General features: G+C 52.3%; 1 protein-coding gene across 1 annotated transcript in view; it reads left to right on the top strand.

The window, feature by feature from the left end:
- The first annotated feature begins 359 nt into the window (after positions 1–359).
- The window catches only part of LOC131406941 (FERM and PDZ domain-containing protein 2-like), a 47,669-nt gene continuing 20,247 nt past the window's right edge, over positions 360–27,781 (top strand). Inside the window, exons 1-11 of the mRNA XM_058542842.1 lie at positions 360–784; positions 2,380–2,537; positions 6,498–6,563; positions 9,193–9,384; positions 11,336–11,468; positions 12,163–12,247; positions 13,978–14,113; positions 15,986–16,057; positions 18,199–18,373; positions 21,323–21,473; positions 22,359–22,497. Coding sequence (XP_058398825.1) covers positions 544–784; positions 2,380–2,537; positions 6,498–6,563; positions 9,193–9,384; positions 11,336–11,468; positions 12,163–12,247; positions 13,978–14,113; positions 15,986–16,057; positions 18,199–18,373; positions 21,323–21,473; positions 22,359–22,497 — 1,548 coding nt within the window. The 5' untranslated portion in view covers positions 360–543. The remainder of the gene's footprint in view (positions 785–2,379; positions 2,538–6,497; positions 6,564–9,192; positions 9,385–11,335; positions 11,469–12,162; positions 12,248–13,977; positions 14,114–15,985; positions 16,058–18,198; positions 18,374–21,322; positions 21,474–22,358; positions 22,498–27,781) is intronic.

The raw sequence follows: 27,781 nt of genomic DNA, 5'->3' as shown, positions 1-27,781 counted from the left end.
CTTATAAGAGGAGAGGGAAGAGAAGACGAGCCCTCCTCACCCCCTCCTCCCGCAAACCAGTCCCGTGCTCTCCTGTGAGTCCGCACCTTCTCAAAACTCCGGGCTTAGCTATTCCTTCTGCTGAGCCTCGCTCTTCAGGCAGGTGTGGGTGACCATTAGAGACAGAGCGGTGCTGGCCCCAAATCCAACTCTGCACGCGGCAGTCGGAGAGGAAAAGACATGAATCACGTATTGCAAGCGAAAGAGGGTTTTAACCCAGTTTCCCAGAAAGCGGAGGAGAGCAGTCAACGGACACTAGGGGGCGTAGGTAGCTCTTTGCAACAGCGCATGCCCAGCACTGGGGGAGGCGGCATCCTCATGGTTCGTTTGCTCATTCATTTATTTATTCCCTTAGCCCTCCATTTGGGAGTTTATATATTTGTTTGCACATTCACTGAGTGAGGACCAAGCTGCTTACTCAGCCAGCCCCCCAATGAACATTTCTGTAGCTTCTTCTGTGTGCCTGGCCCTGTGCCCAACGCTGGGGACACAAGTGATAAAAATATGGCGCCGCTGTGCTGCGCAGGAGGCTGGACCGTGTGTGGGCCAGGGTGGCAAGTGCTGGCCCTGACACGCTACTGGACATTGCAGGGGCTCTGCCACACGCGTGTCTTTGCAGGCATGAGCCCGGCCTCCGTGACTCTGGCCAGTGCCCTGCAGGTCAGGGGCGAAGCTCTGTCTGAGGAGGAAGTCTGGTCCCTCTTGTCCCTGGCTGCTGAGAGGCTCCTGGAAGACCTTCGTGATGGTAAGACAGTGTTTGGGGCAGTCGAGTCACGGGGGGTTGAGTGCGAAGCTTCTCAGACAAGCACATTTCTGGCTGCTGCTTCTCCGTCTGTTGTCAGTCCAAAGTATCAGAACAAGTAGGCAAATGACAGCCACCCATGGCGCTGTGCTGAGAGGGCAGGCCTATCTCTTGGACTCATGGCATGAGGCGGAGTTGAAAGAAAGGCCTTGTTCTGCCTTGGGATTGCATGTCTAGGCCCGGTTCCTAGAGAGAGAGTGGCGACAGCTCCGCGGGCCTCTCCCAGCACCGGGTAGACTGGGCATGACCAGAGATGGGGGGCAGGGGGCAGCCACGGGAGCAGCTGACGCCCACACCGCCCTCCGCCAGATGCTGCACCAGCTTGTGTCCGCTCAGGAGAGAACCCACACACTCAGTGGTCTAAACGAGGGGAGTGTGTGTTAACATAAAGAACTGTTAAACTCCGACGGAAGAGTACTGTAAGATACGTCTACGTGGTCCCCTAGGGCTGAGGGCAGTACCCAATGAGGGACAAAGTTTGAAGGGAAACCCCCTCCCCAGGTTGGGGTTCAGACCTGCTGGAGTTGCTGTGTTTGCAGCCCTTGATAAGAGCTGCTTTGCCTGGCCATGGGTGGTCTGCAGCCACTGGACCAAGGAGGCACAGGCAATCGCCAACAGGGGCGGGGTGACTCTCTGGGCGGAGACGGGCGCAGGCGGGCGCTGGCAAGCCACAGCTCCGGAGCTCATGCGGGCGGGGGGCCTGGAGCCCGCAGCCTCTGTGTAGACAGGGTCGCAGGAAGGTGATCACTGGGCCGAGGGATCACGCGTCCTGGACGTGTCTCAGGGCAGAGCGTCACCCAGTGTCCTCCGCACACACCGCTGATCCCCCAGAAACAGCCGCAGAGCCTGCCTCCCGCGATGTCTCTCTGCCGCCCTCTACTGAGAAAGCTGTGCAGTGCGCTCGCTGTAAAGGAGAGGTGCTTGAGGAGGGAGCAGATATGAAAGAAGGATTTGGAGCTGCGAGGCATTAAATTGACAACTGGAACAAACACTGAGCGCCCACACTCAGATGTCAACTCAGAAGTCACACGTGCTCCCCACGTGTGAGATCACACATGCGCAGTCAGGGTGAGGGTCCCAGCTGGGGAGAGGAAGGGAGGCTGTGCACCTGTACCCACAGCTTCATCTCCCTGAGTCTTCACACACTCGTCCGCGCCCTGGAGGTTCTGATGAACAGCTACAGCACGCCCAGAAGACCAGCTGCCTTGGTCCCTGGCTTGGCTCCAGAGAACTCAGACTTGTGCTAATTTCCAGGTGGATCTGAACTCGCTTTACCTTTTACCTTGAGACTCTTGGCCACTGATGAATTTGGAAGCAGGTGCTATTGTCCCAGCCACCCCTGCAGCCACCTTTTGTAATATACGCTCCTGTGTACGCACACATCAGGGTCGAGTTTGTTCTGCTCCGTGGTTCCCCCGGTCTTGCTCACAGTCCATCCCAGAGGAGGATATTGCAAGGCACACCCCAGGCACAGTCCCACGGTTGGTCCTCCAGACAGTGGCTCTGTCTCTACATCCCCACCACTGCCTTGGTTTCAGATTCCTCGGACTATGTGGTCTGCCCCTGGTCAGCCCTGCTTTCTGCGGCTGGAAGTCTTTCCTTCCGAGACCATAATTCTCACACGGAGGCTGCTCCTTTCAAGGCCCCTGAACTGCTACAGGGACAGAGTGACCATGAGCAGCCGGACGCATCTCAGGTAAGGCGTGTGGTGTCTTTGCAGCACCCTTGGGCCTGTCTTCTGGGAAAGGCCTGGTTCTAGGAACTCGGACCTGTCCTGGGAGCGGCGTCCCCAGCTCCCAGCTCAGCCCTGAGGAACACTGAGGCAGAATGAGTTTAAAGAACTTTATTTCCAGACTTTCTTGCCAGCAATTTATTAGCTCTTAGAGGAGGACAAGTTAACTTCTCTGAGCCCCAAATTCTACGTTTGTAAAGTGGGGTTAATATGACCTACTCCATGAGCTTATTATAAATATTCAAAAGGAAGTGTTGGAAAAGCTATGGGTAGATGGCCTGGCACAGTGGTACCAGTGGCAGCATGTAGCAAAAACCCTCAGAAGGGCCCAACAAGTCCTCAACTAGGAGTTTATGTGAAGGCATGAGTAAAGATCGATTTAGCTACAGCAATGTTTATTGTTGAATTGTTGATGTTGGTGATAAATTGGAAACAAGCTAAATGTCCAGTGAGAGTGGACGTGAAACAAGACAGTGTTAAAATGAGGCTGTAGGAGCTTACTTAATGACTTGAAAAGAAATGAAATATATGCATATACAATGTGATCCTAGTTGTATAAACATACCATGCACACACACACACACACACACACACATACACACACACACAGGGGGAGAGAGAGAGAGAGTTCTAAAAATACATACACCAAGGTGTCTGCAGTGATTATTTCTGGATGGCAACATCAGTGGTGAATTTTTTTTTTTCCATAGACGTGTTTTGCTTCTGAATAGCAAAAAGTTCTAGTAAATATTATTTTCAATTTTGAAAAGAAGAAATTCTAAGGAGAGAATGATGGAAGGCAGGCGCACAGTGCTGGGCAGGGCATAGTGGGCTCTTAATCAATGAGTTCTGTTCCTTTTTCCTTGTCATTTCATGGGAGAAGTGCAGATCTGGAAATTCTGCTCCTCTCGGGAGGCATCCTGGAACCTCAGTTTGGGCTTGGAGAATAGGGCGTCAGTGGCTTCTAGGTTTGGTTCATCTGGGCTCACGTGTCTCCAAGTCAGATCACAACAGTGAAAGCATCAGAGTCCCAGTCGTGGTGGCCCTGGCTCCATCACCACCACCCCCACCGGACTCCAGGCCCCGCACCCTTTCCTACACTGCCAGGATCCCAGGGGTGAGTCCTTGGACTCCTCTGTCAGGCACGGACTTGGGTGCCTCCCAGGTGCCCTCTGTTCGAGTCTCCCTGGTGGTGCTCCACCCGCACCAAGCTGCCTCCTACTCTCTGGACTCAGTTAAGATGCCTCATCCTGAGCCATGGGATCTGACTTTCTGAGCAACCACTAGAGGGCCTGCTGATGCGACCTGAAAGTGCAGGGGACCTAGTTTTCTATGGGGCGAAACTTCACCAATGGCAAATCAAAGTTGGGGGGAACTGAGAACATTAATTCTCCCTCCTTTCTTTCCTCCGGATCTGCTGCAAGATGGGCAAGACTTAAAGCCTTCCAGAGAAGTTCTGAGGCTGGGAAGCTAGGTCAGCTGTGCTTTTTGCTGTGCTCTGTGGCTTGTTGCAGGAGATGGCCAGCATGGTGGCCCCAAACATTGCATCTGACTTGGTTCCCTTCCCCTTTTCTCTTCTCCCACATTGCCCTGAGTTTATAGCTCCTGAATGGAGTATCAGTCCTTAATCCTTGCCTCAGGCTCAGCTTTCTACAGGACTTGAACTAAGACAGATCTCGAGTGCTCCCGGGGTCCTTCCCCATCCCTCCCAGCATTGCTGGTGAGGGACAGATGTCACCCTCCTGACTGCCATGTGGCCCCCTCTGAGTGTCTTGTGCAGGTCTAGTCACTCCTCTGCTCAGAGCATCCTTGAGCTGAGCTGAGCTGAGCTGGAGGAAAACATCCTCCTGCCTCCTGCACGTGTTCCTCCATGCAGAGGAACGAGGGCTCCAAGAGTTCTAAGGCTGAAGGAACAGACTGAGCTAAGAACTGGGGAGATGTGTTGTAGGAGTGTGGCTTAAAGGGCAGAAAGCACCAGCCTTGATCCTGTTCATGTGGCCTGGCCATTCTCTCTCTTACAGCATCCCTACCATGCAGCTCTGTTAATTACTGTTCTCTTCCATTCGTCACAGCTCCTCTCTTTGTCTAATGTGGCTCGGGTCCTAGGGCGAGCGAGTTAGGCAGTCAGGAAAGTGGTCTCAGGAGAGGCTGTGCTCAGGATCCTGCCCTGGCCCTGGGCCCCATTCTGAGGTTTGGAGGATACACCCTGACTCCTCTCCCTGGGCCAACATTGCGCTGTAATCAGCACTCTGAGACATTTCCCCTACTCCTTGGAGTGTTAGTAGAAGGTATGTGCAGGTTTCTAATGACAAGTCATTTGTGACACCGTCACCCCATCCCATGCTCATGGCAGACATCACACATCAATCATGGCTGGTTTCCTGCTGAGCCAGGACTTGCCTTCAAAATCCTTCTCACAACCCTTCTTCAGCAGTGTCTCCCAGTGGGCTGGTGCTGGGATTCGGGATGAGGCCTGGTGTCACTGTGGCCTTGGGCTTTGCCCCGGGACACCTTAGGCAGAGCCCTGGGAACCCAGGTAAGTTCCTGGGTGTGGACGGTGCCTCTGGTGGTGCTCAGGACATCCATGTTCCGGGACACTTCTCTGGAAATGAGGGTGCAGCTGTGAACTCCCCTGCAGGTGTCCAGTCACGTTCGTCAGAGAGGTGGCTGGCTCTGGGGTACAGTCTCAGACCAAGAAGAGAGCTGACCGGCACGTGTGGCTCTGGACGCGTGCCCTTGACCTAGACGTGTCAAGAACCAGACCAAACCCACTCGTGTTAAACTCAGCAGATCCCTCAAGGAACCGTGCGTTTTCACACGCCGCATTTAGTTAATTCAACGTCTCCCTTCCAAAGTCCCACGTGTGGTTTCCTGAAGAGGGCCCTGAAGGGGAAGCCTCACAGAAATATACACTGATATTTAGTGAGAACTTCCTGCGACCCCGAGGCGACATAGCCGAGTGGCTTAGGGCAGGGGCTCTGGCGCCCGCCCGGGTTGAAGTCCAGGCTCTAGGTCTCATTTGGGTGAGTTCTCTAACTTGTCTTTGCTTTAGTTTCCTTCTCCGTAAGATGGGGATGATTGAAATACCTGCCTCACAGGACTGTGGTGAGGACAATAAGTTAGTATAAGTAAAAGATTCAGAGCAAGGCTTGGTATATTATAAGTGCTCTGTGTCCAATAATAACAATAACAATTATTATTATTATTATTACCATCTCCAGGCACTTTTTGCTCAATACTCTTGAGTATTCAGGCAGAATACTCACTTTAAAGGTGAGGAAACTGAGGCTCAGAGAAGTCAGATAGTGCTCTTCCGTGACACCATGCTGCTGTCTGACAACATACGATGCTTTTTAATCAGGCTGAACCACAGTGTGGCATGTATGGAGGGCTTTGGCTATAAGAAAAAGAAAGCCTAAAACACAGTGGCAGGAACCACAGATATTGTTTACTTAACAGGAGGTCTAAGGATTGGTCGTCAGCTCAGTAAATGTCATTAAGGTTCCAGGCTGTATAGTCCCATTCTACCCTCCTTAGCTGCTGGCTTTTTGTCCTTATGCTTATTGCCTCACGGTCACAAGATGGCTGCTATGATTCCATGTATCACATCAGTGTTCAAGGCAGGAACACGGGGGAAAGTATGGGGCCAGTCAAATGTGTTCCTATTGCCAGTAAAACAAAAGTTTTCTCAGAAGTCCCTTAACAGACTTCCCTGACATCTTTTGCCAAAATTGGGTGTCATGATCCCTGAGGCTTTCAGCCTCTAGAGTAGGAGGCAGTGAAGTTTAAGGGAGTTGCGGACAGTTGTTGGGCTAGCCAGCCAGCAGTGTCTGCCGCACGTGGAAATTGCATTGTATGTTGTTTGCAGGATGATGGAGTAACAGAGGTGACTGAAATCTAACCATGTGCCTTTCCCCTGGGCAGATGCATGTCTACTCTTTAGGAATGACCCTCTACTGGTCGGCGGGGTTTCGTGTTCCACCAAACCAGGTCTGTAAACACGATGCTCCCAGTCTTGCCAGGGCATGCCTTCAGATTTGTTTAGTGGTTTTGCCCAGGGCAGGGCCACATCTGTGGAGCCCTGTGCCACCGCTCCCTCCTCCCAGGTTCTAGGAAGGCTTTGCCAGCCGATGACAGATCTGCTCCTGCTGAGTCCAGAACAACCCCAGAATACTGCTCCGCATGGCGCTCCAGGCAGCCACAGTTGAGGACTGACAAGCAAGAGATGACTTATTTGCACTCCTGATCAGAGGAAGTAGCAAGCAGGGGGATTTTATAGATGCTGAGGGTACAAAGTTATAAAACAGCCTTTAGAGCAGCTCTTCCTGGAGTGAGATGCTTCCCTGAAGAGAGTTCCGTGCCCAATCGATTTGGGAAATGCTCTCTACAATATTTTCCTCTCGGAGATTTTTCAGAGCAGTTTATTAAAGACTCTGAGAAGGCTTAAAGCATAGAAACTTTTAAACTTGATCATAGCATTTTACAAAATTTTTGACTATAGAATATGTGTGTGTGTAAATTTTCATCTGACACTGTAAGAATTCCTTAGAAACCAATGTACCAAGAGCACATGCTGGAGAACCCTGCCCGGGCCTTCCTCCCTCCCTTCTTTTCTTCCCTCCCTCCCTCCCTCCCTCCCTTCCTTCCTTCCTTCCTTCCTTCCCAGCCTTGCTCTCTCGAGTTCAACATCCCAGTGCTTCTCAGTGCTGTTTCTGAAACAGACACCTGCTCATGTCCCTCCTCCTGGGACCTGTCGCACGTCCCCTCGACCCGTGGGGTTATTTCCACTTCTCAGCAGGACACACGTGGAGCCCAGAACTGGGTTCTCGCCTGTGGCCCTGGTTCCTCTGCGGTACTCTGCCATGTCAGGGCTGGCTTCACGGGCATGTGGCCTGTGTCACAGCACAGGGCCCTGCACTTACAAGGGCCCCGTGCTTGAGTTAATGCTTTGCTGTCGCTGTCTTGAAGTTCTTCGCTATCTTGAAGAAGGGGCCCCGCATTGTCATTTTTCCCAGGGCCCCAGTCCTGCCCACGGCCCCTTCCTTTCAGACAAATGCCAGCCTTTGCATACATTGCTCCCTCCACCTGAAGCCCACTCCTCAGCCTTTCTCCTGGTTAACCCCAGCATATTTTCTGAGATTTAGTCTAAGTTCCTTCCCCAGCTCCTCCCTCCCTCCCCAGGCTGGATTGGGCCCCTTCCTCTGTGTTGTTTCCATGTCCTGTGCTTACTGAGACGAGAGCCCTATCACCCTGTCCTGTCCTTGTCGCTCTTTTTTTTTTTTTTAATAATTTTATTTATTTATTTTTTTCCCCCAAAGCCCCAGTAGATAGTTCTATGCCATAGTTGCACATCCTTCTAGTTGCTGTATGTGGGATGCGGCCTCAGCATGGCGGGAGAAGCAGTGCGTCGGTGCACGCCTGGGATCCGAACCCAGGCCGCCAGCAGCGGAGCGTGCAAACTTAACCGCCAAGCCACGGGGCCGGCCCTGTCCTTGTCTCTTTATGTGACTGTCTTTCTCCTCAGACTGTGAGGTTCTTGAAGGCAGGGCCTGTTTCCCACCTCACGTCCCGAGGAGCTGGCAGTCCCTGGCACACAAGGGGCCTCCAGTTTGCTGTCTGAGGGCAGGACTCAGTAGCCTGGTCACATGGGACAAGAGGAATTCACAGCTGTTGCTCCACAGCAAGAGATGGCAGGGCAGCCTTGATCTGGAAAATGACCTTCAGTATGGGTGGGCATGAGAAAAAGCCTGGTTTTGAGTCTGAATTTGAGGCCTTCCCCATAGAAATGGTGGCCATTTAAACACACGACAAAAGTGCTTAATAGGGCTGGTGGCGTAGCAGATAAGTTTGCGCTCCGCTTCAGTGGCCCTGGGTTTACAGGTTCGAATCCCGGGTGTGGACCTATGCACCGCTCATCAAGCCATGCTGTGGTGGCATCCCACATACAAAATAGAGGACGATGGGTACAAATGTTAGCTCAGGGCCAATCTTCCTCAGCAAAAAGAGGAAGATTGGCAATAGATGTTAGCTCAGAGCCAATATTCCTTACCAAAGGAAAAAAAAAAACAGAAGTGCTTAATAAAATACCTATTTTTTTTTCTTTTGCTTGACATGCACATGTTATGTAAAGTTCAACCAACAATTACTGAACACTTGTGCTGACCCTTGAGATTCCACAGTGAAAAAGCCACAGTCCGTGCGTTCTTGGAGCTCACAGTCCAGGGGAAGGGCCCAATGAGACCCACCTACATACTTTGGGAAAATGCCAGGCTGCCCAGGTGACTGTGAGTGGAAGGCTGATCCCTGGCTGATCTGGGGTAATGGTGTAGGTGGAGATCTGTTGTGTCTAGCACCCACTGTTCATAAGTATCCAAGCACATGTTTGGGATCTCCGTGCACGGAGGGGCGTTCCAGACTAGAAAGCAGCAAACCACACAACTGGTGCAGAGATGATCACTCTGCATTTTGTGGCCTCAGTGATCTATCTTGTGTCCGCCCCTCAGCTCTCCAGAGGGAGCAGGCGTCTGTCTAGGGGGATGAGAACATCCGTTTCCATCAGCCCCACTGCACGCCTGCTGAGGCGTCGGACTGCAGCCTCTCACCGGCCTCTGCTCTGCAGCCCCTGCAGCTCCGGGAGCCGCTGCACTCCCTCCTGCTGGCCATGTGTGAAGACCAGCCCTGCAGGCGGCTGCCACTGCAGGCCGTTCTGGACGCGTGTCGGCTTCATCAGGAAGAAGTGGCCGTCTACCCAGCCTCTGCCAGTCTCCACGTCAGACGGCTGGTCGGCTTGGTTCTGGGCGCCGTCTCTGAGGTCAGTGTAGATCTGTGCTTTCCAGCCCAGGAGCCACGTGTAGCTGTTGAAGTAGCTAAGTTATAGTTAATAAAAATGAAATGAAGTTAAAAATTCAATTCCTCAGTCACCTCTGCCACAGTTCAAGTGCTCGGTAGCCATACGTAGCTGGTAATGACCACATTGGACAGGTCAGATCTAGAATATTCCTGTCGTTACAGTGCTATTGGGCAGTGCTGGCGAAGACCTTCGGGCAAGCCCAGGTTTCTAATGGGGTGAAGGCCCTTGGGATCTCTGGAAGAGTCTCTTTCCATATAAGCAATCATGTTTATAACCCATGAGTCAGTTCCCCTCTAAAAATTCAGCTCTAGAGCCAGCCCTGATGGCCTAGTGGTTGAAGCTCAGCGCTCACCAATTCAGCAGCCTGGGTTCATTTCCTGGTCGCGGAACCACACACCCGTCTGTCAGTAGCTGTGCTGTGACGGTGGCTCATATAGAAGAACTAGAAGGACTTAACACCTAGATATACAAGCGTGTGCTGGGGCTTTGGGGAGAAAAAAAAAAAAAGAGGAAGATTGGCAACAGATGTTAGCTCAGGGGGAATCTTTCCCTGCCAAAAAAAAAAAAAAAAAAAAAAAAATTCAACTCTAGGCCTCGCACAAGAAGCCTTCTCTGACAGAGCCTACACGGCTCCTTCCCTGGCCCCTCCCTCCCCTCTGCTATCCTGTATCTGCAGAGGGGCCGCTTGTCGTGCTTGTCACACTGTCTGCTTGCTGCCCTGTGTCCTCCCCAGTGCCCAGCAAGGGGCCCGGCATGTGGTAGGCATTGGCTCAGGTCGGGTCCCTTGAAGCAGAGCCAGAGACGAGGGTGCCTATGCCAGTGACGTATCAGGGAAGTGCTCCTGGGAGGGGGGGAGTGATGGAAGGAGGACAGGATGGGGGACAGGCTGAGCAAGGAGGTGGTCTCAGGTGGGGACAGCCTCAGCCTGATCCCACAGGGAGCTCGGGAGCAGGAATTGCACTGGAGCTGGTGCCCCTTGAGGCCAGGGCAGCGCTGGGACTAGGGTGAGGCGAGTGAGGTGCCCGTGGTACAGATGCAAGGGCTTTGCATGTTAGAGGAAGCAGAGGGAGCCCGGGCCGGAGAGCGGCTGGACGGCTGCTGCGCTTGCCCAGGGCAGGTCGGAGAACTGAGACCAAGGCTAACACAGGGTCCCTGTAGATGGAGAGGAGTGGATAGCTGAGGGGACGCTGCCAGCGGCCAATCAGAAAGTGCCTGTCCCCTCCTGTCCTCCTTCTCAGACCCCTTCTCTCCTGGTGTGTGAGCCTGTTGCTCCTATTCCTTGAGCCAGAGGATTGGGTGGGGAAGGAGGGGTCCATTTGTCTGAAAGACATTAGTGCCTACCATCCATTGGTGTGTCGCTGTCCCCTGGTGGACACTGCATTGACCCTCAGCGTTTCCATCAGGAGCCCATAAAGTAAGTTTGGTCACTCATTCGACATTCACTGGGGCGCGGAGCTGAATGAGCTACGATGGTGCGTGAAGCACACGGTGAGGTGTGGGAGACAGAAAGTGAGCAAACGTGGTGTCAGGTGGCGTCACAGAGGGCGGCATGGGAGGAGTGACGAGGGGGAGGATGCGAGGCCTTTATATCTGCCTGGAGCACGGAGGTGGAGGACTGGAAGTAGGGAGGATGTAGCTCTGGGTCCTGGAGGCCCAGCGGAGCTTACAGGGAGAGCCTGGCCCGTGGGGGGAGTGCACAAGCAGAGGCACAGGTGGGCATGAGTGCACACAGGAGTTGAGGGGCATGGATGACCCCAGGGCACCTCCTGGCTCCTAGAGGATGCATGGTGAGGCTTGCCCTGTGCAGGACACACGTTCCACACTAACTTAAACTGACAGCCAGCCTGTGTTTGTCTATATAAATGCCCCTCCCGACCTTGGGACACGGATATGTGGTGCACTTGACCTTCAGGGGGAGAGGAAGGTGGTGGAAGAGAGCTCCTCTACACAGCAGGACAGAAGCTACCTGCTCAGGACCAGGCTGCACCAGGCGAGCTTTGAGAGCCCGGCGGCTCGGGCCCCGGAGGGCCTGCATCCCTGCAGAGGTAGGTGTGGCCCGCGTGTTCCCCGGGGGGGCCGAGGGTGCCTTCCACTGCTTCCTGCCCTGGTGGGCCAGATGTCCACGCTGTGGTGGCAGAGAACCCGTGCCAAGTCCACTCTTCCGGGACGCCCCTGCAGAGAACTGAGTTTAGGCTTCTTCTGTGTTCTGGGGAAAGCTCCAATTTAACAGGGTTGTTTATATAAAAGGTGAGCTCTTTTTCGTTGAGTTCTAACTGTCCAAGTTGGTAAAACAAATTAAAGCAAATAACATTAAAGAAAAACTTTCCTTTAATCGGTTTCTAGGTGGAGCAAGAGGAAAAGTAACTTGTAAAAGATTGTTCTTGTTGTTGCTCTAGGAGTGTTGACAGAATGGCTTTTAGAATAAGCTTCAAATCTTCTACTGTTCTCTACTTTTCACCTGAATCTGAGATTTAAAAAAATAAGTGTTAGTTTGCTGTCCCTAAAACAAGGTACTCTTTGCTGTTAGACTTTATCTCCCCCCCTAAAACCTCCCCTAACCCTCTGTAACCATCCGTCTCGTTTCCGTTTTGTACATGAGAAAACAGACTCAGAGAGGTCAAGTAATTTTGCCAAGGTCGCACAGCCAGTGTGTCGTGATGCTGAAATTCCAGGCTGTCTGATTCAAGAAAGCCATGCTCTTTGCCTCTGCCCCTGTCCCCCACCATGCTGTTTGGTTAGTTTCAGAGAGAAGCACAGAGACCCAGAGTTCCCTGGGGCCTGGTCTGAGCGCCTCAGCACACAGTCGCTGCAACATCTCCAACAGGTAAGCAGCAAGTGGTACGGGCTGTGAACTTGGGGTGGGACATTGGTGTGGGGGCTGCTGTATCCTGCTTCTTTACTGATTGCTGAGGAGTAGCCTCTTGCTTCTCCAGAAGAAGCCGACCCTATCCCGTTAGCGGGTGAAAAGGCCACATTTAAGCAGATATGAAGCCAAGATGATGAGGGGCCTGATGGCAGCTGTGCTGTCAGGGCATTCTGTTTCCTCTGGACGCCCAGTGCGGGCCTGCTTATGGAATCAGGCTCGTGATTGTCTATTGTCACACGAGGCTGCATAACAAACGACCACAAGACACAGTGGCTGGAAACAGTGTTTTCTTTAGCTCTGGATTCTGTGAGTTGGGAATTTAGGCTGTGCTCAGCTGGGAAGCTCTTCTGGACTCTGCTGGATGCCCTGGTGCATCTGCGATTGGCTGTAACTCATGTAGGCATCTTAGCTTCGGGGGGAGGCTGGCTGTCTGCGGGAGCCCTGGCTCTTCTCTACCAGCAGGCTAACCCGAGACTGTTCTCCCGACAGTGGTGGAGTTGAGAGAGAGGGAGACAGAAAGGGCGAGGGGGAGAGAGAGGGGGGGTGGCACAGAACCTCCAGAACAGCCCTCCACCACTTGCACCTCATCCCATTGGCCACATCGAGCCCCGAGGCCAGCGCAGGTTCCAGGGGTGGGGAAATAGACTGCATCTCCTGATGGGAGTTGGGGCAAAGTCAACTGCAAAGGGCAGGGATCAGGGAGCAGAACTCTGCTTATTTTGCAATCGGTCTAACATAAATGCTTAAATCTGCGCAAAACCCACACGGGCTCATGTCTTCCTGGTCCTGGTGCCTTGGGCATTTTGAAGCCTGGGTGTTTATTTATTTACGTATTGATTTGTTGAGGGCTGTGACAGTGTCTTGTCCCTCCACGATTCAGCCAAAGGCTGTGGCCATACTTGGTATCAAATACACAGCTGGGGCCTCCACTGGATGCTGTACAGTTTGCCTCACAGTGATTTTTCCTGCCATTCAAAACTCTATTTTCTATTTTCCCAATGAAAATAGGTTTATTTTTTTTCTTATTGCATAAACAATGTATGTTATTGTCAAAACATTTTGGGGCTGGCCCCGTGGCTTAGCGGTTAAGTGCGTGCGCTCCGCTACTGGCGGCCCGGGGTTCAGATCCTGGGCGCGCACCAACGCACCGCTTCTCCAGCTGTGCTGAGGCCACGTCCCACATACAGCAACTAGACCACTATGACATACAACTCTCTGCTGGGGCTTTGGGGGAGGAAAAAAAAGGAGGAGGATTGGCAATAGATGTTAGCGCAGAGCTGGTCTTCCTCAGCAAAAAGAGGAGGATTGGCATGGATGTTAGCTCAGGGCTGATCTTCCTCACAAAAAAACAAACAAAAAAACCCATTTTGAATGATATCTAAAATTCTAAGGAAGAAAGTCAGAACCCCCTGCAACCCCATTGGCTGCTCCAGGGTGTTCAGGACCTGGGGTCGCAGGACCTGCCTGTCCTGAGCATGGTGAGCAGAGGGTCCTTGTGGGGAAGAGGCGACTATGGCCTTGCCCTCAAACCCCACCCCAGCTCTGCGGCTGTGCAGCCTTAGTCGCCTCATTTGGAGAGTGGGTAGGCACGGGGTGAAGATGAAGTGGTGGCTACAGCCTTCCCCGTCCAGCTGATGCAAGCCGCTTCCACTGTTAACCCTTTCTCCCCCTCTCTGACCACTGGCAAGCACTCTTCCTGTTGAAGCTTCCCAGAACCTACAGGAGGGCCGGCGGCTCAGCTCCGGATCGGCTCTCTCTGCGGCAGCAGAAAACTCACGGCCGGCAACTCCTTCCCAAAGGAGTTTCCTGCAGAAAAAGGGAAAGGTGAGCAAAAGAGGACCGAAGGACACTCCTAGAAGAGGTTTGAGCGGGGAGCTGGGGGTGGCCGCCGCAGCAGCTGAAATGGGCAGGGTCCTCTTGGGGGGCCATGCTCCCTGGGCTGAGATTTCTAGAATTGGACAATGTAAACCTGAAATTTGCAATTCAGGGCAGCAGGCGTTTATTGAGTGGCCTTGCTGCAGTAGACGCTGTGCGGGATAGGAGGTTGGAGAGGCCAGGTCCCACCCTGCAGGAAGTTGAGAGCCACTGCTGTGGGGTGGTGGGAGAGCTGACAAGGCTGAGTGTACTTGGAAGGGGCCTTCGGAGCGGACGAAACGCAGGAGCAAACATATAGCTGGGACAGACAGGGAGCAGAGAGTCTCCGTTCTGACTGGCACATAAGGTCATAGGGTTTGGGTGCGTGTGGGGAGTGAGGCTAGGGAGCAGCCAGGCCGCCTGCCCCGGCCATCAAGTCCAGGCTGACAAGAGGGGCGGATATTCAGTGGCCCCTGCAGTGTGCACATGTCCGGGGACCCCCGACTCCTTGCAGGCAGGCTGGTCTCTGCTGAGGGGCCAGTTTGCTAAGCCTGTGCTGGTGGGTGAGATTGGGGTGGTTCCAGGATGCGCCTTCTGCAGAAACAGCCCTCGGAGGGTGCTAGCCGTCAGAGCCACTTCCGGTGTTTAGAAAAACCACCCCTTCCTCAGCACATGATACTGCCATTAGCTGGAAGCCTGTTTTAATAACCACACAGGCCCGCAGTGACCGCGAGGGGATTGGCAACCCTGGAGCCCCTCCCGGGCAGGCTGCTCACTGCGGATGCTGCCTCTGCCAGGCCTTCTGTCCGAGCATCCGGGCCCTTTGGGAATGTCACACCCAGATGCCTCCAGAAGGCCTTTGTCTGTCTGCCTGTCACACAGAGATTTGCTTCAAGCTCCTCCATAAACTAGAGCTGAGCTGAGCCTGGAGGAGCCTCAGGACATCCTCCTTCCGTGTGGCTCTGGGCTCCCGCCCTCCCTGCCGGCCCCTGCTGGCCTCTGAGACCACTCTCAGGTCCTCATGAGCTTGGGGGGCCGGAGACGGGTTCCTGGAGGCCTTATTCACCTTCTCTGGCTTTTCTTCTTGATCATTCGCTAAAGATGCTTCTATTGCGGACTCTCAGGTCATGAGTCGCCCCCAGGCTGGACTTTGGGCCTCTTGAGACAGCAGTCCTGCCAGGCACCTTTGGGGGCACATTAGAAGGCCCGCCCAATCCTGTCACTCTCTCTTGTTGGATTTGGGAGAGTTTCTTAGCTTCTCGGAGCCTCAATTTCCTGCAAAATGGGCTGAGAATATGCACCCTACAGGTTGATGGCAGGGTCTAAATAGTGATGGGTATTAGAGTATTCCTGGCTCACAAGTGTGATACGAACATGAAGTATTGTAAAATTGAAAATAGCTGCCCACGCACGCTGTTGATTCTACATCCAGAGCTAGAAAAACGGTACATCTAATCTAAATCTAAAGATAATTAAAAAAAAAAATCTTATTGCATAAAATATATATTTGTACTATGTAATGTGTTTTATAATTTTGATACCTACAAAAGTTGTGTGAATTATGAAACTTGTAATGAAGTGGACACCAAACTCAAGCGCTAGAACATGGCCAAAACCACCATACCCCCTTGTAAGGCTTCTGCTTTGAGCTGCCCCTCTAGCTGGGGCCTCAGCCCAGTTCAGCTTCATTTTGCTGAAACCTGTTTCCTGCCGCTCTAGGGATGGAGTGCTTGTGTGGGAGGAGGGAGGGGAGCCCATGGAGGAAACCCAGTCTCAAAGCTAGTGGTCTAGCCCCACAGAACGTGACTTCTCTACCGTGAGTGACTCTGCGCGTTTCCCCAGTTCTCCAGGCCGGAGTTCGTCCTGCTGGCTCGAGAGGCCCCGGTGACTTTGCACCTGCCTGGATCTGTTGTGGTAACTGCTGGGTTAGACGGGGCAGGAGTGGAGGGTGGCAAGGGAACTGCCCAGCTGGGCAGGCCCAGAGGCGGCCTGAGCTCTGACGAGGGTCTCAGGCTGGGAGGGCCCTGAGGGTGCTCACCTTCTCCTCCAGACTCCTGCCACAGCCCTCTGCCAGGTCACACTCCTGTGCACATCCTTCAGCACTTCCCCGCCCCTTTGAGAGGAGCCCTCTGTGACCTCTGGCTAAATCCTGCTTGTCCTTCCAGACTCAGCTCAGCCTTCGTCTCCTCATTCAGTCAGGAAATCTTGTTTAAGCATCAAGTAGGTGCCAGGCACTGCTCCAGACCCCAGATCTGTGATGTGAACAAAACAGAGTTCTTTTTGCCTGGAGCTCACATTCTAGCATTTATGCATTTGTCTGTTTTCTGGGGTGGAACAGTCAGTCTCCCTTCCCTCGGCTCTGCTGCCCCAGCCCAGGCAGACCGCAGACCCCCAAGGGGTTGCAACCTCTGTATGGAGAGGCACTCAGTTCCTGGATTGGGAGTGAGTGACAGGCTTGTCCCTGCTGAGTTGCCCACAGAAAGAGCTTTGGTGCTGTCGGCCCAGAGTGGGGGCAGCCCTGCCATGCCCTGCTCTGGGATGTCTGTGTGCCTGACTAGGACCCTTCCTGAGCCAGCCCCCTGCAGCAGAGGGGAATGACAGTGGAATAGGAGCAGGCGGCCAGAAAGGTGGCAGAAGTCGAAGGGTGGAGAAGGGGAGAGGGAGGTGGGGCGGGGCCCGGGGCACTTGGCAGCAGAGGAGTTGGCAGCCAGAACTCATTGCCAGAGATGAGGAGGCAGGCCCACTGTGAACTGAAGGTGCATGTGCATGTTGCATTGTCCCATTGGACCGCACTGCGAAAACACACATTCAAAGATACAATTACTGTACTCAGAATTTCAAGAGGGCAACTGCAGAGCATTAAACCCAAGCACAGCGCCCTTCAGAGCCCATGGGGTGGCCCCCACACCTCTCTGTCTCTCTCAGGGGTGGCCCCTCACTGCGTGTGAGACAACTCCTCAGTTGTGCAGGTGTGCAAGTGTGCAGCAGGGTTGGAGCCAGGGTGGCTCAGAGCGTGCCGTGTGATCAGCTCTGCCAGGGATCGTGTGGGAACTCCTCCCGTGGGGTCCTCAGATCTACACTGGCCCCGGCAGTTGGGGGCTGCCCCTGGGTGTCCAGAGGGTCAGCATGTGGCCGCAGGCATCGTCTCCATAGCACTAAAACCACACGCACCAGTGTCCATCCACGGCTGTCCTCTAAGGAGGAATTCCTTGGGGAGGTCTAGGCCAGGCCCCAGGCTGGGCATTGAGGCACAAGGTTCTGGGAGCAGAGAAGGGAGTGGGTGGCTCGACCCTTCAGGCCACAGACAAGGGTGCTGAGCCCACCTGGAAGACTCTTAGGAATTTGCCTTGAGGAGAAGGAGGGTGAGAGCATGCCAGGCAGTGGGCAGTGTGTGTAGAGACATGGGCAGACGAGCCCGTGTGGTGGTGGAATGGTGGGCCTGTCTGGGCTGCTGAGCGGAGGCCACAGTGATCGGGATGGGGTTGAGGTGGCAGATGAGTCTGGCATTAATCTGAGCAGGATAAAGAGGCAGAAGGCAGACTGCTATGCATCTATTTCTCAATTCGAAGTAATCCCCTTAGCTCCAGCCCTCTCCGCTCTCTGTGCCAGCCCAAATTCTCTCTGCTGTGCTCTGTGGGGGTCTGGGGGGACAGTATCAGGTTGACCAACACCCTGGGAGTGTATGATTCGTTGGTGAAGGCCCTGGGTAGTCCTCTTGGGAAACAGAGCCCAAGGGACAGCTGGGGTTTCTGCAGGCGAAAGACATCAGTTAGATCTGCCTGCCAGCTCTCCTGGCCCCCCAGAGCCTGGCAGAGAGTGAAGATTTGAGTCCGATTCTACCTCTTACTAACTGTGCAACTGTGGGCAAGTCCCTTACCATCTCTGAGCCTCGTTTCTCATCTGCTGAATAGGAATCATGACCATTCTTATCTCTTAGGGTTGTTTGTCAGTTAAATGAGACAAGGCATATAAAATATGTAGCATAGTAGCTAGACCAGGCTAAAGACTCCATGTCCCGTAGTTATTGTTACAACTGATACTATTATTGTTTTCAGACCAAAAAAGGGAAATCCTATTTGGCTCTCAGGGACCTTTCTGTGGTGCTGCTGAGCGGGCAGTGTCTGGAGGTGAAATGTGACATCACGTCGACAGCGGGGGCTGTCTTCAATGCTGTCATGTCATTTGCCAACCTTGGGGAGCTCACCTACTTTGGCTTGGCTTACATGAGGGGTAAGTGTCTCCTGGGTAGCCCACGGCTGGCCTGGTGCCTCAGGTGATCCAGGTATCTAGGTATCTGAGCACTATTCCTTCTAAAATAACTGCTGGCGACAGGGACGCCTCACCTTGCACACTTAGACATTGACGTGGTGAAGGCTTCAAGTGGTCGTGTGCATAGTGTCAAGTCAGTGCAGGAGACTGTAATAAAATGGTGCATGGAAGATGTGGGTTTCTGTGAGTCACTGGGTCTGGTTGATCAATTTCAGTGCATTGAAGTGAGACTGGCAAATGTTAAAAACATTTCCATCTAGGTGGGAATATAGAACGGTACAGCCACAGTGGAAAACTATGGCGGTTCCTCAAAAAATTAAAAATAGATTTGCCATATGAGCCAGTGATTCCACTTTTGCATACATACCCAAAATAATTGAAAGCAGGGTCTCGGAGAGAGAGTTGTACACCTATGTTTGTAGCAGCATTATTCATAATAGCTGAAATGTGGAAGCTACCCAAATGTCCACTGACACGTGAATGGATAAGCAAAATGTGGTATATACATACAATGGAATATTTTCAACCTTAAAAGGGAAGGAAATTCTGACATATGCTACAACATGGATGAACCTTGAGGACATTGGGCTAAGTGAAATAAACCAGTTGCAAAAAGACAAATGCTGTATGATTCCACTTATGTAAGGTACCTAGAGTTGTCAAATTTATAGAGACAGAAAGTAGAATGGTGGTTTCCAGGGGCTAGGTGCAGGAAGAATGGGAGTTATTATTGAATGGGTACAGAGTTGCAGTTTTGCAAGACCAAAAGAATTCTGGAGGATGGTGGTGATGGTTGCACAACAATGTGAATGTACTTAATACGCTGAACTATATGCTTAACAATGGTTAAGATGGTAAATTTTATGCGTATTTTACCACAATGAAAACAGTAAAGAAATTTTTCCATCTAATCATATAGGACTAATGGGAAATCAGCACCCACACCCCAGGAGCCTAAATTAAGAATCCCTTCTGAAGATCCTGAAGGAAAGAGTTTCTGCATCTTCTTTCCATCTTTGCCCGTCCGTGAAGGGACTCTATTTCCATCTTTGCTGTAGTCAAAGCCCTTTAACCACTGTGTGGAGTAATGGGAAGGAGGCCATGTTGGGATCATACAGGCCTTCAGGTTAAATCCTGGATCTACCAGCCCACGTTGCTTAGGTGTCATAATCTTGCTTTTCCTCTGTTCTTCCTCCCCAATGGGAGAAGCTCACAAGCTTATTGTGGGATCATTCCGTGTGCCACGGGGGTAGGGTGTGTCCTTATCTCCCCATAGTTCTCAGCAGACCTCCGAAGGATCTCCCCCAAGCAGAAAGAACAAGCCTTATACGCTTAGATGTGATCTGTTGATGTTTGCTCAATCTTTTGTAAAGTGTAAATAGAAGAATCTTTAGGAAACATTGGATTTTTATTGATCTACAACATGCAATCTAAATGAAACCAGTGTGCCTGCTCTAGGGGTACAGTCTTGAGGCTTACCCTCTCCTACCTCCCCCAAGTCAGGTCTCGCCCTGCACCCCTCGTAGGTGGACATCCTATAGCCACTCAGCTGGGGCCTCCTGGGTAAATCACTCAAAAGTGACCAGTCTGGGGTTTGAATATAAACCTACTTGGGAGGGCTTGCCAGCCAAACTGTAGTGGGGACCTGCCCATCCCTTGGGGAGAAGTGGCCTTAAGTGAAGTGGGGTGTGGGGAGTCAGATTCAGCAGCGAGGGCTGAGGGCGCAGGGGGCAGATGTCTGGGCACTGTGTGGTGACTCCCATTTGAACCACTCTGGACACCTCCTTCCCTCTCCCCAGCATGCATATGCCTCTGGGAGAAAAGGCTGGTTCCCCATTTAAAAGCTTTGCCTTCCAAAACTTGGCGTGACTCCTGTGCCAGGCAAACTGCTAGAGAGTGTCCCTGGGCGGAGAGGGTGGAGTGTGGTGAAGGGCGTGGGGCAGAGCACGGCTGGGGCAGACCTGCAGGGGTCCCAGGGGGAGTGGCCTGGCAGGGAGGAGGTCAAGCTTTGCCTTGAAGAGAGCAAGGGGTGGAGGCGGTGCCTTCAGTGGCTGGGCTCATTCAGTCTCCCTCCCGGAAGTGCTAGAGGACAAACTCAACAGGAGTTGAAGTCCTGAGCTTGGACTGGTGGAGTTTTCAAGCTGGCAACCTTCAGGTGAAAAGACAAAGGTGACTCCACTTATGCCCTGCTCAGTCTGCTCGGGCTGCTGTAACAATATGCCATAGGCTGAGTGGTTTCAACAACAGACATTTATTTCTTACAGTTCTGGAGGCTGGGAAGTCCAAGATCAGGGTTGAACATGGTCAGGTTCTTGGTGGGGGGTCTCCTCCTGGCTTGCGGACAGCCACCTTCTCACTGTGTCCTCACATAGCAGAGAGAGCAAGCTCTGGTCTCTTCTTATCACATTAATCTCGCCTAAACCTAATTACCGCCCAAAAGTCCCACCTCCACATATCATCACACGGGGGTTAGGGCTTCAATATATGAATTTGGCGGGGACACAAACATTCAGTCCATATCATGCCTATGCCTGGGGAGGCTTGGGATGGTCCAGTTGATGCAGAATGCTTGGCCCATGGCAGGATTGGAATACTCATTCCTCTGTTTTTCATTTTGTCTCCATAAGATGGCAGCTGGAAGGCAGATATTAAGTAATATCCTCTCTAAGATAAATAACCACATTTCCTCCTCTTGGTGCTGATTTCTCTTCTCGCCCCTCTCCTCTTTGTCTCCTGCTCTTGGCCCCTCACAATCCGTGGTGGCAGGTATCCGGAGGACTTTCTTCCTGCTCTCTCCTGCACTCAGATGGCTCCTGTCTGACCCTTCTGGCCAGGCTCAGGGCTGTGGGTCTGAGGGCTGGTGCCTGCCCAGCTGCTTTTCCCTCCAGGCGCTTTCTACTTCCATTCCAGGCAACGAGTTCTTTTTCCTGGACACCGAAACCAGGTTGTGCAAGATAGCCCCCGAAGGCTGGAGTGAGCAGCCCCGGAAGAAGACCTCCTCGAATACTCTCACACTCTTTCTGAGGATCAAGTTCTTTGTCGGTCACCGTGGGCTGCTCCAGTGAGTGCTGCAGACCTGTCCTTTGTTCCTTCGGCCTTTATGTGTGTCCAGGCTGACGTTAGAGATAGTGGATAGGAAGTGCTTGGGGAACTGTAAATTATGTATGAATAACAACAGTTATTGTGGTTGATCTTGTTGATTGGATTCCAATATGACAGAAAAGGGGGAAAAAGCAGTGGTTGGGGGCAGGCCCTAGACAAAACAAGAACTTGCCCTTTTGTTTCGTACATACTCCACTTGAGGTCAAAGTACCCCACCCCCACCCCAGTGTGCCCCTCCCGCAGCAGCCCAGGGACGAGGGTGGGAGGAGAGATGGGGTCAAGACTTTGGAGTTGGGGGCCGGCCCCGTGGCTTAGTGGTTAAGTGAGTGCGCTCCACTGCTGGCGACCCGGGTTCGGATCCTGGGCTCGCACCGACGCGCTGCTTCTCTGGCCGTGCTGAGGCGGCGTCCCACATACAGCAACTAGAAGGATGTGCAGCTATGACACACAACTATCTACTGGGGCTTTGGGGGGAAAAAATAAATAAAATCTTTAAAAAAAAAAAAAAAAGACTTTGGAGTTGGATCCGTGCCTCTTCATTCCTTTGCTTACTAAAAACACCATCTAACTGAGTATCAGTTTTCTCACTTGAACCACAGCAGCAAACGTCTCCATGGTGTTGTATGAAGTGCTGGTACAGAGTAGCCCTCAACTAGTGGCAGGAGGCATGGTGTGGATGAAGGAGACCACCCTTGTCTCACTGGCATCTTCCTCTGGGTTCTGTTGGGTCGTGTCCCGTCTCCCTTTCTCTCCCTGCTTCCCAGACTGAGAAAACCCTCTGGCTTTAGTGTTCTCCCTCCCCCTCAGCAGTCCAGTGGCCTTTATTCCTGCATTTCTTTTCCAGGCAGAGCCGGACAAGACATCAATTTTACCTGCAGCTTCGAAAAGACATCCTGGAGGAGAAGCTGTACTGCAATGATGAGACGCTGCTGCAGCTGGGTGTCCTCGCCTTGCAGGCCGAGTTTGGCAATTACCCTGAGGAGGTAGGGGTGGAAACCTGGGGCCCTTGGTGGAGTCACCGGAGAAGCAGTTATGGGACACGAGGGAACTGTTAGAAATGTGGAGAGTGAGCCTTTGAGAAGTGTTGTTAGCACCTACCACTGAGGTGGGGTAAACTGCATCCATCCATCCATCCATCCTTCCATCCATCCATCCATCCATCCATCCATCCATCCATCCATCCAACAGCATTCATTGAGCGCTCTTTGCTAGGCTCTGGGGGATACAAAGATGAACCAGTCAAGTTTATACATTGTAATGTCGTTCTAATCTAAGGTCCCTCCTAAAAACAGTAACTTACTAATATATTGAGTTCCTGTCATTATCATCATCATCTTTATCATCATCATCATCAATAGCAATAGCCAACCTTTATTAAAAGACCACTCTGTACCTGTCATCGAGCTAGACATTTTCCACAGTGTTAACTCACTTAACCTTCACAGCAACATTGTAAGGCAGATACTATTACTCACATTTTCTAGAAAAGCGATGTGAGACCCATGTAGCTAGAAAATGGTAAAGTCTAAATTTGAGCCCAGGTGTGTCTGACTCCGGGGCCAGTGCTGATTCTGCTGGACACACTGCATCTCAAGTGGCCGCTCTAAGCTTGTTGGCCAAGCCCTTGTTCCTGGAGCAGAATCACGTGTAAGTTTCTTTAATTGAGTTTGCCTGTCATCGTCCTGTGTTATAGTCCTCAGGGAGTTAGTAGAGGTTATTTAATTTGCAGATGCATCAAAGGAGGGAGAGATGATGCTAATATGTTTATTTACTTAATTAGGATTCAAAATGGGGATGCCAGGCAGGAAGGAGGGATCCACCAGGTGAGCTGTGACAGAGAGCAGTGCAGTTTTGCTCTTGGGTTCATGAAGCCCCTCACCAATGTTCAAGATGAGGGGCCAGGCGCTTGGCAACAGACCTCAACAGAGACTGAGCAGTGTGACCCAGCAGTGGGACATGGCATCCAAATGTGGAGCTCGTCTCTGGCTACGTCAATAGAAGCAGAGAGGGAAGAGCCAGGGAGGTGAGGGTGCCGCTGATCCTTCCCAGGTGACCCCCCAGCGAGCCACTGGGCTTTATCTTGGAAGGCATCCCCACTGTCACATGGCAAACACTGGGTCTTCTGGGGAGTGCTTCACTTGGGAGGGAAATGCTCCAGAGAGGACATGAGAGCTGTGTGAAGGAGGAATCTACTGATCAAAAGGGAAAATGGAAAGGTCTAACCCCTATGTCCTTGGGCCTGTGAATGCTTTCCCAGCCGTGTCTGCACGTCCATCCCAATCTCGCCCACCCTCCAAGACCAACCCCAACCCCACAGCTTTCCTGGACTCCCCACAAGTGGAAATAAACTCTCCCTCCACCCTCTGGACCCTTTTGAACATCTCCCCGGCACCCCTTGGCCAGGACACGTGATTACTCAGCAGAAAAGCAAGCTCAGATTGGCTTGAATAAAACATGTCATTTACTGGCTTGCAAAATTGAGGTGTCTAGGCCCTCCTGCCCCTTTGACAAGCCTCTGGGCCTATCATTGCTTTCTTTGTAGCTTCTTCCTCTCTCCTTGGCCCCCAGGGCTGGGGTCCTAACCATGCCTAGGGCTTGCTGGGGGCAGAGACTCAAAGACATCAGCAGGACTTGGGCTGCCTCGTTTCCGGACTGTGTGCTCTCCTCAGTCAGGTTTGCCTTCAGCAGCTTCTGGATTCCACCCTCTGGGTTGCAGCCCAACACCAAAAGCAGAGTCCCTCTCAGTCATGCCATGGAAATCCTGGGGTTCTGTGTCATTGGTTCTGATAGAGTCATGTGCCCACCCTGAGCCAATCACTGTGAAGGGAAATTCCGTGTTCTGATTGGTTGTACTTGATTCACATGGCCACCCTAGGAACCAGGGGTAGAGCTTACACTGGGCAAAATACATGGACTGGGAGAGAGGAGCGATGATTGCCATTTCCAGCAAGAAAGGGAATGTTTGCACATGGCCAAAAATATATGTCCACCACCAGTGGGTACATATTGGTCAGTAATGCTACATCCTTGGTGAACAAGGAGATGCATTAGGCTGAAGTTCTGAGTCTGCTGGGTCATCTGGGTCTGGCCTTGCGTTATAGTTGAATTGTGTCCCCCAAAATTCATGTGTTGAAGCCCTGACCCCCAGTACCTCAGAATGTGACTGTACTTGGAGATAGGTGATTAAATTAAAATGAGGCTGTCTGGGTGGGCCCTAATCCAATCTGACTGGAGTCTTTATAAGAAGAGGGGGTTAGGACACATGGAGAGACACTGGGGATGCAGTAGCACAAGGGAAAGACCACGTGAGGACTTGACGAGAAGGTGGCACCTGCAAACCAAGGAGACAGACCTCAGAAGAAACCAACCCCGCTGACACCCTGATCTTGGACTTCCAGCTTCCAGAACTGTGAGACAATAAATTTCTGTCATTTAAAGCACCCCGTCCATGGTCCTTTGTTATGGTGGCCCCAGCAAACTAATATGCCTTGAGTCTGAGAAGGAGAAGCTGCCGCCCCCGCTGAGTGGGGACGCCTTGGCAGAGGTCTGTGTTCTTAATTCTCAGTGCGGGGTGGAGAGGGCAAAGTGTGGCCTCAGTCACAGTGCCTGCTTCGTCCCCCTAACGGAGTTTAAGGGCCAGGACAAGCTCAAGAGTTAGAATGGTTCTTGAGAGCAGTGGCTTTCAAACATTTTGTGCCACGACCTGTGATAAAAAGTGATGGACCTTATAGCCCAGTGCGCAAGCGCACACGTACGTGTAACAGAACTGAAGCAAAAGCTTCAGGAGTAAGACGCACCCTTTCTGGATGTGACGCACACTGGTATTTCCTCTTCTGTTCTAGTCAATTCAAAACTGCTGCCCGTGAACCACTAAATTGGTTTCGCAGTTCACTATTGGGTCACAGGCTGCAGTTTGAAAAACACTTTTCAGGCTATACCAGTATCGTCTTGCCTTCCTCCCTGGACATCTTCAGAAGGTGCCACTATGTCTGGAGTCTTCAAAGTCCCTCTCTATCCCCTCACACTGCTGCGTTTCTCTTCACAGCATTTTTCACTACCAGGCATGTATATTTATTTATTTATCAATCCTATTGTTCTCTCCGTGAGAATGGAATCCCCCTGAGGGGAAAGGTTTTGTCTGCTTTATTCTGCCACTTCCCGGGCACCAAAGCAGTGCCTGAAACATAGGGAATTTGCTCAAGAGCTTTAGGTCTCAGGAGTGGGTGAATGAACGGAGTGCAGGCTCCTGGACCTGACGCACTGTGGACAAAAGTCACCCTAGGGTTAGAGTTAGGGTTAGGGTCAGGAGCTTGCTTGTCAGGGAACTGTAGCTCAATTCCCAACACCCCCACCCATACTCCCCCACGCCCCCCCGCAGTCTGTGGGGCCTGGGACTTCGCTTCCTCCTCCTGGCACCACCCCAGCTTGGGAATGCAGTCTGTCCCAGAGCTGGCCTGGCCCGGGTAACCTCCTCCCTGACCCTTTGACAGGCCTCCAGCCCTGTCACCACTGCTCCTTCTGGGAGCTCCTTCCTGTTTCCTCCACCCGCAGAGCTGGGGTCCTTACCATGCCTGGGCCAGCTCCCTCTTGCTCTCGCGCTGCTACTTCTGGGGGTCTTGGAGGAGAAAGGCCCAGACATTTGGAGGGTGCTCTAAGGTGACCCAGTGCATCAGTTGACATCCTTGCTGCAGTGTCTAGTCCCATCCTGTATGTGGCTCATGTGGACAGGGTAGGGGGGCTTCCAGGGGCAGTGTTAGTTCGTCCTTAGCAGGCTCATGGAGCAGAAGAGTGAGCCTGAGTTTTGGAGTCAGATGGAACTGGGTCCAAACCCTGCCTCTTTTGGTGGCGATGTGCTTGACCCTGGGCACATTATCTCTCTGAGCCTCAGCTTTTACGTCTGCAAAATGGAGATAATAGAAGGCCCTTGCAAAGCTGCTGTGAGGGTGGAAGGTGGTAATGCATGTATGGTACCTGGCATGAGCAACTGCTGTTTGCAAACTTCCCTCCCCCTCCTCCATTCTAATTAGAAGTGTTGCTCGTTATCAAACAACCCAAAGACTTACTTTCAGTCTATGGATTCAGACACACAGTCTTATACCTGAGACCCTAAGTAGGGGTTAGAGTTGGGGGAAACTGCAGGCCAGGTACACTGAAGGCAGCTGGGGAGCTGGAGTAAGACCCCTTCTTGAGGCCCAGATCATTCCTATGGGATCAGTTGCCCCAAGGCCCCAGGGGCCCAGATCTGTCTCTAGGCGCCCCATTCTGGCAACCCCCTGCCTGTCCAGTTTCTGACCGACTTTACCTAGCTCCCGCCTCAGTCTCATCCTCTACCTCCAGCTCCTCCCCCGGATCCTGCCCAGCCTCAACCTCTCCCACTGCCCTAGGGCCCAGAGTGGTTCCAAGATGCTCTCTGCTGCTCCCACAGCCAGACCTTTTCTCTTGCTCTTGTGTGTGAGTCCTAATTTATGCTCCGTGCTTGGTCTCATCTAAGCCTTACGTCACCCCTGCAGAGCCAGTGTTATTTCCATTTGCAGTTGAGAAAAATGGTGCCTCTGGGAGGTTAGGTGAGCTTGTGAGAGCACAGCCAGGACTCACTTCTAGATCCTGGTTTCGCTCTGTGCCAGGTGCGGTGGGCCCATCAAAGGGCGTTAGGGGAGGCTCCGAGAGGAGATCCCCTCCCTGCGCCTGTGCTGGTGAGTGGGCAGGAGTGGGAGGCCAGCCTGTCCAGGGAGCTGCTGGTGTTTCACTGCAGCCCAGGCTAAAGCAGCTGTCAGCCTGGGCGGGCATACCAGTGAGAAACTTGCTGTGCCCTCCCACAAGGCTAATATTTTGTTTGATAAATCGTTCTGGAGCTGGAAAGAAAAATAATTTGGAAACCACTGTAGTGAAAGATTGGAAGCCACTGAAGAATTCTAAGCAGGGAAGTGACGTGATTACATTTGCATTTTAAAAAAAGAAACAAAGACAGTTTGGTATAAAAATAAGTCTCCTTAATCACATCATTGCAGCAGACTACTTTCCTCTGGGTGCATTCTCTGCCAGCCTTTGACCACATGCGGGGTCTCATCCATTTGTAAACAGTGCCACGCATTCTGCTTTCTCACTGATGGTCTCTGTCTTCCCGTGGCCTTCCTAACGATCTCTTGGGGTGACTACAAGTTATGCCGGGGCAGGGCTGGAGCTTTCCTCACTTATCTGTTCTCTCAGTGTCTGGTATCACCCGGAAGTGCCATGGACATTGTAACTACTATTATTATCGTTCCAATT

The sequence above is a fragment of the Diceros bicornis genome, chromosome 6 (assembly GCF_020826845.1).
Source record: "Diceros bicornis minor isolate mBicDic1 chromosome 6, mDicBic1.mat.cur, whole genome shotgun sequence".
Classification (NCBI taxonomy): Eukaryota; Metazoa; Chordata; class Mammalia; order Perissodactyla; family Rhinocerotidae; genus Diceros; species Diceros bicornis.
Note: the sequence above shows the minus strand (reverse complement) of the source record. Positions and strands in the feature narration are given on the sequence as shown.